At 38.8% G+C, this 14,093-nt stretch overlaps 2 protein-coding genes across 3 annotated transcripts in view; one reads left to right on the forward strand and one right to left on the reverse strand.

The window, feature by feature from the left end:
- ENTREP2 (endosomal transmembrane epsin interactor 2) overlaps nucleotides 1-5,728 on the forward strand; it is a 155,565-nt gene extending 149,837 nt beyond the window's left edge. The window contains exon 13 of the mRNA XM_062000043.1: nucleotides 5,660-5,728. The gene's annotated coding sequence lies outside the window, so the exon portion shown is untranslated. The remainder of the gene's footprint in view (nucleotides 1-5,659) is intronic.
- Nucleotides 1-14,093, reverse strand: part of APBA2 (amyloid beta precursor protein binding family A member 2) — a 104,183-nt gene that overhangs the window by 2,895 nt on the left and 87,195 nt on the right. For both annotated transcript variants that reach the window (XM_062000040.1, XM_062000041.1), the window contains 4 exons: nucleotides 12,896-13,081; nucleotides 9,097-9,276; nucleotides 7,354-7,566; nucleotides 6,445-6,564 (listed from right to left, as the gene is read on the reverse strand). In XM_062000040.1, the coding sequence (XP_061856024.1) occupies nucleotides 6,445-6,564; nucleotides 7,354-7,566; nucleotides 9,097-9,276; nucleotides 12,896-13,081 (699 nt within the window). The remainder of the gene's footprint in view (nucleotides 1-6,444; nucleotides 6,565-7,353; nucleotides 7,567-9,096; nucleotides 9,277-12,895; nucleotides 13,082-14,093) is intronic.

Here is a 14,093-nt window from a genome sequence, read left to right on the forward strand (position 1 = left end):
ATGTTGCAATTACTGGGATTTAATATGTAAAAATGAGTGGTGACACTGTAAGGATTCCAGAAGTTGCCTTTGCGAAGTATTAAGCAATACTGTGCATTTTTAAATACTGATTTGGGTTTCAAAATGTCTGCAAACTACAATTTTTATTTTCATTCTTGGGGGCTGGGAACATCTGAATACCAAACACAGTGATACAGGTGACAGCCATGCAAAAGTGGAGTTAGGGGGAAAAGATAAGTTCTATGGCCTGTTAGGATTGGTAAAGAAAGTGATTTCTGACTGTGCCACCTGGACTCTTTCTGCAAACTACCAGTATTCTTTCTGAATAATGGGAAATACTAAAATTGCTAAATCTACAACAGCAGTATTTTCACATACATGGAAAAAAACTTATATAAAGCTTTAACTCTGCACAAATGCTACTTTAGGCTGAAGGAAAGAATGATGCCCTCCAGACATACTATATTGAAATATTGTGATCTGTCAGAAGGGTCACAAAGACAAAAGAAAGATAAAAGGAAGAAAATTCTTATGGTGAAAGTTGTGAGGCACTGGAACAGGAACTATTCAAGGAACTATACAAGGCCTTGTTGGATGAAGCTTTGAGCAACTTGATCTAGTGGAAGGTGTCCCTTCCTGTGGCAGGAGAGTTGGCACTAGAGGATCTTTAGGGTCTCCTCTCCCCAGTCCATTCTCTGAGTCTATGAAATGCGCAAATTCTGTTTCTTTTTACAGGCTCTTTTTCAGCACAGTGAAGTATGATAACTTGTTTGCTGTGCTCTGCAGGTAGGAAAGGGCCCTCTGCTCTCCAGAGCCACTGCTTTTTCTCTATGTTTTACAGGGCTGCTGGCCATAGGGAGTTTAGGATGAAGAAGGGGAGTCAGGCCACTGTTTCAACTGGCAACTGAAGGTACAAGTAAAGAACTAAGCACAACTTTTTACTTTTATGCCCCCTATAATGGGGAAAATTCTACAAGAAGAGTTAAATTCAGGGGTTGGACTACATGATCTCTAAAGGTCCCTTCCAACCCCCACGATTCTAGGATTCTATTCTATGATTCTAAATTCACCAGGCATAGTCCCAGCAGGCACTGCTCCTTAAAATTATTCTGAAGTTGCAGCATGCGTGGTGTTCAGGCAGAGAGAAAAATCTCAGTCCAGTATGGGCAATATCAAAGAATGTTTCCTCCTCAGCAATGATATCTCTGCTGCCACAGGGCCTTCCCTGACAGACTAGATAGCTGTGTGTTAGATAGAAATTGTTGGTAAATTATTTCAGAAGACTAAGCTCATGTAGCACATAAGGCACATAATGTATAACCTGACTCGAAGTGAGCAGAGCTTAGTGCTGAGATTTACCTGTTGTTACTGAGAAAAACCTGGGTTTGGAGGAAAAGAAATAAGTGCTAGAGTGTCTGATGATGGCTGGTTTTGCAGTTCCTGTGTATGGTTAGAATCACATCCCAAAAATTACTAAATGTTGATATCTGGTGATTTGCTCAGAGCTATACACAAGTATGGTAAGATGTGCTCTGTCTCCCAGTGAGTTCAGAAACCCAGTATGTGCAGAAATGGCCAAGCTGGAATATATTGAAGGTGAAACATTGTCTGAGTCTGGGCAGAATCTTTTCCGTATGACACTCACAGTTCAGATTGTCCCATACAAGGAGTAGAAATATATAGTTATTCTTTGCTCATAAAAGGCCTTTCTCAGCCTTCTGAAAAAAACCTTTCTCCTGCAGTGAGACTTATCTTCTGTCACACTATCATTAGTGTCTGAGTTCTACCTACTGTGCTTCATCCAGTATTTCTGATGGACTTTTATGGATAGAGGCACCATTGGGACAATATATTGTTTTGCAGGTAGTATGCTTTCTAATCCTATAGCTGACAAGAGAATCTGTACTATAAAGATCATCTCTTCCATAGAAAGCTTCTCAATTCAGCTCACGTTAGAATAACAGCTTGTTCCTTGCTGTGGGGATTGTATGCAATAATCTGAAATAATAAAAAGCAAAATGTGCCAAAAGAAACACAGTAAATATATTTATAAAAGAAAACACAGGGACAATACAGCCAGCTGAAATAGCAGCTTTCAGGGCAAGTGGAAATGTGACCTCTCGCCCCATATGCATAAAAGAAAAGACAATGGCTTACATAGCTATCCAGAGCACCTTCCATTGTGTGGCCCTCAAAGCACTTCTCATATCAGTGAATTTCTTCTTTTTAGCAGCCTCAGACATAGGAAACTGTCTCATCTTCATTCAAGAATCTGAACCCTCTCCAGGGAAAGGAGTCTGCTTCCTTTTTGAAAGCATTAACTATTTTAATGAGGTAGAAAGAGAAACACATGCAGATGCAAGTGGCTCTGCCTAGCCTCACAGACCCTGTTTAGCTAGAGACAGACTGCAGATGTACAGAAATGTACTGTACTTAAAGCACCTATTTACATGGCTCCTCCAGTTGCAAGGGGCTGACTCAAAAGAGCTTCAAGACTTTTGTCTCCAGCCAGTGGAGTTATGTCAGATTAGCCTGGCAAGTTTAAACAGAACAGTACCACAAAGTAAATACAATTCTATTCAGCCAGAATTGTTTAGAATGTTATACTTGTTGAACATGGTGACAGCTCTACTGTTATTAAATACAGCATGAACAGATCTGAATCTTCTTGTAAGCAAGATCCTAGACTCCATTTGCTGTGAAAACTGAAGAAAGAAAAGGAAGAGGGGGGAAAAAAGACAGGTGTAAACCATACAGGTTCAGCCCACTCAGCTGTTACTGATTCTGCAGTGTCTAATACAAGCTGCAGTGCATCAGATATGAAATGTCAGTAACTCCACAATCAGTTTTATTGTAACTGCCCATTCTGTAGCAAAACATTAAGGAAATAGTGCAAGGCAAACTAACTTTATTCTCTGTAAATGCCTTAAATATAAACTATTAAATTAGCTTTATCCTTATCTCACTCCTGTATTACCCTACTTAAACCCTGTATATCTTTTACACAGACAGCTGAAATAAATATAAACAAAGGCAAGGAGGAAAAAAATTAACTGTTTAACTGTTAAGTTCAGTTTTGCTCTATTTTTTAGGTAGAATTGTGCTAGGCTAGAGATGGCATCAATACCCTTCTCCAAGAAAGGGTCTGAGATCTCGACTGAGAAATGGTGCATTATCAGCAGTAAAAACACAACTGGTAATAGACTATTCATAATCTGGAAAACAAGATTATTATATGATATGATATGATATGATATGATATGTTCACTTGTATTTAAATATCTTAATTTTAAAACTTGTAGCATAACGATTTTCAGAAGGTGGCTGAGCTCAAGAGTCTGAGGGGAGGTCTTGTTAATATTTACAAATACCTAAATAGTGGGTGTCAGGAGGTTGAGGCATCCCTTTCTTCTATTGTAGCTAGCAACAGGACAAGGCTTAATGGGATGAAGCTGGAACACAAAAAGTTCCACTTAAATATAAGAAAACACTATTTCATTGTTCCGGTGACGAAGCAGTGGCACAGGCTGCCCAGAGGGGTTGTGGAGGCTCCTTCCTTGGAGGTTTTCAAGACCCATCTGGACATGTTCCTATGCGACCTGATCTAGGTGAACCTGCTTCTGCAGGGGGGTTGGACTAGATGATCTCTGGAGGTCCCTTCCAACCCCTACCGTTGTATGATTCTGTGATTATGTTCACGTCCCCATCACCCAGCTTTCATCCTTGTTTCATATTTATGCACAATATTTCTTTTTTTCATAGTGTTTTACAGTTCAAATTTTACATGCCTTTTGTAAATATGCAATGAAACTACATTAATAGCTTTCAAGAGCCAGGAAGAATATTTGCATCATTGTGCAAGAGGAATTTTGCAAAATTACCAGTCTAGTTTATACTGTTGTGCTTTTCCCTAACTGAAACTTCCAAAAGCTGGCAGTGCTAGTGTGCAGTGAACCACAACTTCAGGATTTGCACTAATTAAACTATACAGGATGCACAGAGTCACCTGCAGCAGCCCAGGCTCTGCATCTAATACCCTGTGCAAGCAGAACTCAGCTCAGACAGTACTTTTGCATGTCCAAGTTGTTAATGGGCTATTCACAAATATGATAGCTGTATATCCCGCAGAGATGAGATAGGCAGGGTGGAAAGGAACCACAGCAAAACTGCATTCAGAAGAAGCACAGAAATGAGCTGCAGCATCATAAAGTAGTGACACAGCAATAGGAGACATTTAATTATACCTGTTCTGGCAAGCCATTGATGTCTCTGCTGTGCACCAAAAAAATGTAAGGATGTTATTTTAGAATCCTGTCATAGTTTGTAACAATTGGTGGCAATTACAAAAACACTTTTTAAAATTTTCAAAATACTATGCAAACATACTATGCAGAGTCATATTTTCAAATGTTAAGTGAAGTAAGAGAGGCTTTATCTGAGGGCAGACCTACACAGCAGCCTAAGAAAAAGTTTTGATCTCCCCTTTTTGTTAATTGGCTTTCATATTCAAACATATACTCTTCAAAAATGAAATGTATTACAAAGATTTCTTACTTTTTGTTATCTGAGAAGGATTTTTATGCTGAATTTGGTAAACTTCATATTGGATGCAAACTAAATGTTGATCATTTAACTGGAGTGAATTATGATCATCCAGGGTGGTGAATATGACAAATGACCAGTAGATGGAGTGAGCTCATTGTGAAAGAAAACAACTGTCCTCTGCAGAACTTGCTAAAATGAGGCTCCAGTGTGCAGGACAATTAGCTGGGACAAGATGAATGGATCACCTCACAGACTCTGGGCCTCTGTCCCTTTGAGGACATGATAGGCATCTTCTAATCTGCCTAGGCCTGATTCTTCTCCCCAGCCCTGACCCAACCCCCACCAATGCTGTGACAGGCCTCCAACAAGAGTTGATAAACACACCATAGTATATTGCTCACTGTTCTTTAAATATATGGTCCTCTTTTTATCATAGCACCAGCTGAACATATTAGATTTACAAAGGATAGCAATTAGGAAATATAGAGTTATATGTTGCTCTGGGAGATCTTATACCTTTCATCCTTTTTATACAGCACTTGCAATATGCTAACCCAGAGTGATACCAGCAACCCCTTAACACACATGTACATATATTCAAAAGGGGATTAAGTACAGGCAAAGGAGAACAGAAATTTACCACACCTCTCATTTTTCTGTATTTTTTTTTAACAGATCTTTCTCTACTCAAGTGTCAAAGAATAAATCCCAAACATGACAAACAATTTTGCTTCTAAAGGATGTCAGCCTCGTGTAGATAGTGTTTCAGAGTGTTTCCAGATGGACCAAGCCTTGCAGCAGTGTTCTTTATACCAACCTCTGCTGTGACCACCACATGTTACGTGATCTAAGATAGGAACACTTTAAAACTTAGGTACAATAATAGCTTAGAGATGGCTAGCAGAGCTGAAAATCCACTAATGAGCCATCTGTTTGCTACTATACAGTAAGACCCATAAAACATATCCTATAGAGTTACCTGCTACTCTTCCAAGGGTGGCAAACAGAAATCTGGCAACTTCAACTGATGAGTTTCACAGAACAGAGGACCAGAGCCCACAGTCCTTTGTGATGTGGTTTTCTGTGTGAGCAGCCTGATTATTTTTTTTCCTAGACTGGAGGAAGAGGAGATGGTGATGGTCCTGCACTACAGACAGTCCTTAATGCTAGTATCAGCCCCCAGAAAGGCCAAGTGACTACCTGAGCTAGTTGTGTTTGGAGTTTGCTTTCAAAAGGTATTGGAGAATGGCTTGGGAAGGAAGAACTATGAGAGGAGGACCCTGAGCTGCACTAGGTAAGTGTTACCTGCCACGTTCACTCTCCTGTTTGCTGCTGTTATTACAGGGAAGCTGCAGCATGCAGAGGAGGGATACCTGGGCCACAACCTATACAATTACTTGCCGTGAGTTGTGTTTGGTTTTAACCAGAGAAGGTCACAATTACGTTCCTTTGCCCACTATCATGTGATCCAAATAAATTACACACAGTAGAGGAAAAATTGTGTTAGCAAATGTATGCTGAAATTTAAAGAAGAGAAACAGGATCAGAGCTAAGAGGAGAAAGTTACGATTCTAAAAACCTTTTCCAGCATAACTCTTTTCCCTGCAACTCTGGCACACTAACCACAGAGTTACACAGGAATTAACTGATCCAGGTATTGCATCAAACAACCTGGACTATAAATCTTGTAGCTGTGTTATGTAGGAAAATCCCTCAAGAATGGTAGTACTTTTTCTCCTGATGTTGACTATTACTCAGAGATGTGATAATAAGATTTTGATTAATTAAGGGATCAGAGTACCAAAAGTGAGGTAAGGTGCAAGTACTTTTTCAGTACTTCTGTGCATTTCTTGAAAGAAAAATCCCAAACCAAAACAATCACTGAACACAGAAACTTACAATTCCATTCTGTACACTGAAGCCCAGCTGGTATTTTAAGTCTGGCCGTTTTATGAGGACAGTAGTAACAGGAGGACAGCTGACAATGTTCAGTTTTACTTGTGTCTGATTCTTGAGACCCTGTAAGATATTCCAAAAGTTAGTATTTCTGAAACAGATCTTAATTTGCACTCTCATTAATGGACTCCTAATTGAAAGAGTATAAAGTGGTTGATCTGAGAAGGAACCACTGGAGTTAACAGAAATCTGTTGTTAACTTAGAGAACATTTCTCTGTTTCATTTCTTTCTCAAGCTCTTTGGCCCAACAAAACAAATCAAAACTTTGCCTTTAGTTACTATAGAAACTTCAAGAAAGTTTTCAAGGAAAACGAAAACTGACTACTGCTTGCCCTTTACCAGCAGCTGGCTAATTAATCTGCTGCTGCTCTTGGTAAATCTGCACAGACAGTAGATTTATTCTCAGTGATTAAAGAGAATGCATTCTGAGATTCCATTGTGCCTAGGGAATCTTCGTATACTCACTTGATCTGTTCTGCAGCCTAGCAGACTCCATCTATTTTATCTCCGTGGCGCTCCAAGAAGCATAAGGTTTTAATTCACAAATTTTAATTTGGAGGTTGTGGGGAAGTCAGAACTTTGAAGATAGCTAAGGAACTTAATTTAGGCAAGTTTTTCAGATGAGGCCTCGATTGTTATAGTCCAGAAACAAAGCTGCAGTTAAATTCTCTAGCCCTAAATTTCTGTACATTAGCACCTCTGAATCTCTGTTAACAACAGATTCCTTTCCTTTTTTGCAGCAGCAGCAATATGAAAACTCGTATCTGCTGAAAACCTACAAAGTCACTTGTCATAATGTTACACATCTGCTGGCTTAAAATCTACAGTGTATAGTTGTAAGTTTGGGGTACCTTTATGATCCCTTGGCATGTTGCAAGAGGTAGACCAACTAAACTGGTCCCATTAATGGACATAATTTGGTCTCCGATGCTTAGTTTTCCTGAACGGGCTGCAGGGCCTCCATTCATCATGTTAGCCAGGATAACGGTGGGAAGAATAGATCCCCATCCAGATTCCACAATCACTACCCCAAGAATTTCTCCTTTCTGTTTTTCTAGCTGGAGCTGCAATTAAGAAAAAGAAAAAAAAGAAGTTTCTGCTTTGATTCATCTAAATATGGAGTAGTACAATCTCAGTTGTTCCTGAATAACACTTAGAAAAAGATTTCTATTCTTTGCCATTAGGCAGCAGCATGCCTTCAAAAATGCTGTTAAAACTGTATAACACACACCTATTTCTTTTCAAAGCTATCCTCCACTTTTCTGTTGAATGTCATATAGGTCCTCAAGATAAGCACAAAATTAATACATCAGTTAACTGCATAGAAAATAGTGGAACTGAATACCACATGAATGAATGACAAAGAAGTTTTCATCCTTCTTGGAACCTGGCAGCTAGGGAAGGCTGTAACATTTTGCTGCTAAAGCACTATCTGGAACACAGGTTTTGAGTTCACAATTCAGTTTTAGAATTGTTCTAACATTCATAAAGAATTAGAAACAAAGGTGCCACCAAAAATGACCTTTTTAATCACTTTGAAATGTGACACATTTCTGTGGCCATTAAACCAAGATTTGTTCAACTGATTTTCCCTTGCTTGCTGCCAAGAAAAATATTTTGTTATGCTTATATGCTCATGGAAACACTTTATTGGTATCTAGAGACTGCAGACATGTAAAACTACACATCAAATCATAACCTTTCTATTTGCAGGTATAGGTGGAAAATGCTCTCTTCCCAAGAACATACATGCTGTACAAAAGAATCTGTAATGCAAGAAGAAATGAGTAGAAGTAGGAAGGCTCTGACTGAAGGATTAAGCAATTTGCACTTCATATCAAAATAAGATTGTTTTAGGACTCCCACTTTAGCATGGAGACTCTGATCTTTGGAACAAAGGCCAGATCCCTGTCACACTTCAGCAAGAGAAAGCAGAATCTGGATGCAACTGCACTTGCCACATTCTGGTTTGGAATGCTCAGTATTACAGTGGCTGTTGGATGAAATGTAAAATGTAAAATACATGGCTGTCATATGGAAAGAGCCCATTACATCCAAAATCACATGCAAATAGTTATACTTAATTTGAGACACTCGAGGGAAATTCTTGCCTTTTCATGCATTATAAGTGTAAAACTCCACTCCATGTGGCAGTTTTGCTGGTGTTCTAATAGGGGAAGAGAAATTGGCCTGCTCAGTGCCACAGCAGCCTGGACTTATGGTCTTTGTATCTATTAAGTTAACAAATCACTTACAACATGCATTAAAATGGATTGTCATCTCTCTTTCTGTATCACTACACTGGTAAAACATAAAACCACCTTGCAGTATGTACTGTGAATAGCACAGAGCTTATCTGTGTCAGATGTAAATATACTTTATTACTGTTTCAATCAATGGAAGCAGAAAGACCCTGAAAATAAACCAAGAAATTCTAAAAACTTTTAAAGCTGATTTTAGTAGCACAGTACTGATGAAGCAACACATCTTGAGACATAAGGTCATCCTTAAAACAACAAAAATATATTTCCGTGAGGAGTACATTCCTCTGGAATAATGGATCAATCTGAAATGAAATTCCAAACCTAGTTTACCTCTTTGCAGTTTTCTGAATTGGAAAAGTGTATGAGATCGTCATTGTACATCTCTTGGGTATTGATGATGTCACTGTATTCTTTCTGACTGAGATCCTCTGGATTAATTCCATTGGCTCTTAAAAACTCTTGGTAAGCCACACTGAAAGCCTGACCAATTGACTGAGCTATCAGCTGTGCCTAGAATGCAGAACAAAACACAGCTCAGAGAAAGGGCTGATAAACAGTTTACCACTGAAACCATACAAAACAAGACAGAGACTGGATTTTAAGACAGTCAAAATAAAAGATCCTGCAAAGTTGCTATGTTAGTATGGATATAAAGTCACTCTAAGGTCAGCTGTACAGAAAGAATCCATTACATCCAAAATCAAATTGCAAACTCCATTTAGAAGCCCTGCTGATCTCCTCTCATCAGTACGTTGCAGCAGTGAGCAGCCATATGCTATTCCTGTGCCCCTTCCAACAAACACTGGAGAGTACTGGCTTTGTACCAATATGGAACAGAGCTTACAGACAAGACTGTCACGAGCTCTGCTTCTGATCCCAGTCTATTGGCAGGAGTGCTGAGAGAAGGGTTGCTCTGCTCGCGCATGCCTTCACAGGCGTTCATGCACAGATAATTTTGGTTGCCGTGTCACCTGCTGCTTCTCCACCTTGGTTCTATAGGACTGCTGCTTCAACAAAGCCATCTGCTCTCCTGTTACTGCCATGATACCTGTCTTATGTTCCCAGCAAACAAGTAATAGCTGCACATCTACAATAGCTATTCCCATTAATAATGACTAGCAATGTCAGGAATGCTTTCAAGAATGCAGCCAGAGCCATGATTACAGCTTGTTAATGTTAAGAGCAGCTCTTCAAAATTCCCCGTCTTTATTAATTTTAGAAGCACTTATCTGTGCATGCATATTACTACAGCATGCAATAAAAGCTGACTTCCCATGACAGTGGGCTGTATGGTGAGTACAGTTAATGAAATGTTACACTAACTGGTATTTGGATGTCTCAGAAATTTATACACATTAGAAAGAAATCTCCAGGAGCTGATGATGACGATACTAACAGCTTTGCACATTGAGCACATCACGAAAGTAAACTAAAAAATTATTAAACTGACATAAAATTTACTTTGTTGTTCCACTAGGTGGCACAGGAACACAGAGATACTTGAGCTTATTTTTTCTTTTTTTGATTTTCCAGTTCTGAGTTAATGCAGATTACAGGAGAATGTCACGTTAAGTTTTGTCTATTTGTGGTTTTCGGGTACTGTATTCTCTTTATCAGGGGATATGAGTAACTGCCAATCATCTGAGGAGTTAATTGCACATTACAGTGTAGCTCCCTAAAAATATAACTAATCTAACATATAAAACTTCTGTAAATGCAACACACTTTCTTAGACAGTGAGTGCATGCTAAATGCCTTTTGAATGCAGAAGGATTTCTGGGCAACACTCTAAATGTAAAACTTCTTGAGATCTACCAATCAGATGCACAGTGTTTTCTTTGATACAAAAAGGTGGTTTTCTTATTTCATTTGTGCTGCAGTATGCAACAGCACCCATCTGCTTGATTGGAATATGATTTTGGAAAATGAAGGACATAATTAGCTTAGCCACTCACAAATCATTCCTTCATATTTTAAAACATCTTTTCAAATCTTATCAATATCTCAAGAGCTTTGTAGCAGTACGGTAGTACAGAGTCATCAAGAACCTTTTTATGTAGTTCCATTATTAAAGTTTATCCGTAAAGACTTTTTTTCAATCTCTTGTGCCAGTGCTTTCTCTGTAGTTAGTCCTTTGCTTTTGCCTCCATTCTGCATTCTCAAGACCAACATGTCTAGATGTCATAATTCTATTACTGCTAGTTACAGCCAATTCTCACATCTTAGTTTCACCTATATCTTCAAGTTCTAGGAATGCTTATGAAAGTCTTTGGTATTACATACAATTTAGAGATAATGTAAGTAAGTTGCTTGAAAAGGTCATCTCAGCAAAGCCATGGCAGAGCTGAGATCATTAGGTCAGAGAAGCATGCCAATCTAGCACTCTAAACTTTAGACAATGCCATTTCTCTTTCACAGGCTTTAAAATAATGTAAATTATTTCTTAGCTCAAAATATATGCAATCTGTGAGTTATAACTGTCTAAACCAAAGAACTGAACTCTTTTTTAATTGGTATGACAGAAATTATATTTAAAGCTGTTGCTATATAATGATGGTCAGAGATGTTTAGTAGTGCCTCTTCCTAATACCTAGATCTCAACTGTCAAGTTAGAAACAGACACAAATTTTGCTTTTTCTGTTTTACTGGCTTGGTATTTTTTTCCATAAATGCTTTAGGTTGAAGTCTTCTGGTCTGCCACTTCAGACATAAATATCTATTTTGCTACAAAACCAAACTTGGATGTACAATAGCAGTAAAGGGTATCTTCCTTTGCCACTAGAGGGAAGGGCATGGCATGCCAGTGCTTTTCACAGGGCTGAAACAGGATGCAACAGAGATGTACAAAACTCTTTTTCAACCACTGCTGCTACAACCCTATTTTGAGAATGGCTCCAAGTTCTTTCATCTTTTTGTAGGACAAGGGGTTATGACTTTAAACTGAAAGAAGGTAGATACAGGCTGCATATTAAGAAGTTTTTCCCTGTGAGAGTGCTGAGGCACTGGCGTAGGCTGCCCACAGGGATTCTGGATGCTCCATCCCTAGAAGTGTTCAAGGCCAGGTTGGACAGGGCTTTGAGTAACCTGGTCCAGTGGAAGGCTGCAACTAGATGGTCTTCAAAGGCCTTTCCAACCCACACCATTCTGTGATTCAGTGATTCTATTTCTGATGCAAGCAAAAGGCAGAACCTAAATTCTGAAGTGGTCACTGCTTTTTTGAATGGAAATTTAACAAAAAGTAGTTTTGGGGCCAATATGGTATGGGATCTCAGAGTATCATATGGCATTAAATGACTGAAATTATCCTTTGAGTTATATGAGTGTTCGGAGAGAATAGTAAGTTCTTCCTAGCCTTTTACTTAAGAATTGCCAAACTGTTCTGGCCATGAAGAAAAAAAATCTATAAATATAGAGAATTTTCTTAGCTCTGTTGTATTTATATAAAAACTCTACTTCATCATCTTTGCTAGGGAAGAAAAAAAGAGAACTGAAAAATAAACAGCTGAACATGTTCTTAAACGTAAGTTTAAGTTGCATGTTTTAGAGTATGTGTACCAACTACAAGTAAGTAAACCACAAGGGCATAAGGACTGTGTTGAAAGCAACCTTATGCCAGGCCCACCAAGTTGGTAGAAGTTCTCAGCAGCTTGGCTTCAGTTTGAACAAGGTCCAGAACAGTTTCACCTCATTGCCCAGCATCTGGAGGATTATGTGTGTGATTATGTGCCAACCTGATGGACTAAAGGTTCCAATCCAGGATGAATGATCAATTTGATATCCCATAAATTAATTTTGGCCACGAATGGCCATCAACTTCCAGACAACTCAAAATAATTACGTACTAATGCATTTGGGGAAGCACTGTTGAAAGAACAGAGATGGTTCTGTAACACATGAGACAAAAGAGTGGATATTTTAGGACTGAAGATGATACATGAATGTGCGACATGAATTTTTGGAGACAGAAGAGATGAATATGGACAAACAACTAGCTAATGTCTCCATGGATTACCCGTAGCTTCAACAGGAAAAGATTAACAACAAAAATTCATTCAAGAAATTAGATTTAACTTCAGAGAGTTTCTCAATGACATACATTTAAAAAATAAATTTAATTTCATTTACTTACATCCTCTGATTCAAAGACATGGCATATCATTTTGTACTGCTTCTTTCCTTCCTGGGCACCAGGTGTTGTTTCAATACAGTCTTGAGAAGCTGACCTTGGCATGCGGCGACGTGCCATTAAAACCACAATGTTACCAATATCAGCAATGTATGAGATTGTGCGCAGCGCATGATCCATCATTGTTTCCTAAATAAAGCAAGGAGAAATAAAGTCGTGCTTCATGCCCACTGTTATTCTACAACTGCTGCATCTTCCCTCTCCTTGGTGGTCTATGGCTTGAGAATGACAGACTCTACAGAAGCACTTTCTACGCTACGCAGTCAATGGGCCCAAACTCCCAGCTGAAGGCACTGTGGCACTTCAAGAAACTGGCTTCAGTGGAAGTGTGGCCTAAGCAAATACACCATGGCTGCTACTGTACAGCAGTAATGATGATCTACATTAATGTTTTATAATTTTCATGCTGCTGGAAATGTATGTCTCCCTTTTGTATTGGTTTGTCTGAATGAAGCAGAAGCATTTCACAACAGCAGAACAAGTTCTAGGGAGTCACATATAGCTGAGAAAATGTTGTAGTTTTCCAATTTTTTGTAATCGTGTCCTACAATAGCAATACTATCTTAGGTAACATTTTCTCACATACAACAAAGCAATACTTTTTTTGTGAAGAGCTATGAAGGCAGTATTTCACTTTTTCTGTAGACAGAATTTTTCACACTTCTTTCCTGTTACCTACAAATCTCAGATGAGTTTGGAGGGAACCGGCCTAGCATCTGGGCTCACAGTCAAAATCCTGTTCCACTCAGCGTTACTAGGCTGCCAGTTTGGTTGTGCTGGGAGAACCCATCTCAGTAGAGAGTGCATGTGAGAAAGATTTTAAGTGGAAACATGTCCAAGCTTCATCCCAGTGAACATGTCCTATGTAAGAATACACGAAGAGTACGAAATATAAAATTCCTGCCTCCATCTCAAATCTCTGAGTTCTGCATCCTTCTTATTACTTCAGTCTTTTAAACTCTTATTTTACTTTCTGCTCATAGCAGGGAAATCCAAACCTACTACTTCCAAATGTTTTTCTCATAGAAATACATAATTATTCAGTGCTTTTATTGAAGTATTGATTTGGCTTGGACAGATAAAGGCTGAGTATATATTTGTAGTCAGAGACAGATATGTTGTCACTAAAGTTGTTTTATTT

This window comes from Colius striatus, chromosome 7, assembly GCF_028858725.1.
Source record: "Colius striatus isolate bColStr4 chromosome 7, bColStr4.1.hap1, whole genome shotgun sequence".
In the NCBI taxonomy this organism is placed as follows: Eukaryota; Metazoa; Chordata; class Aves; order Coliiformes; family Coliidae; genus Colius; species Colius striatus.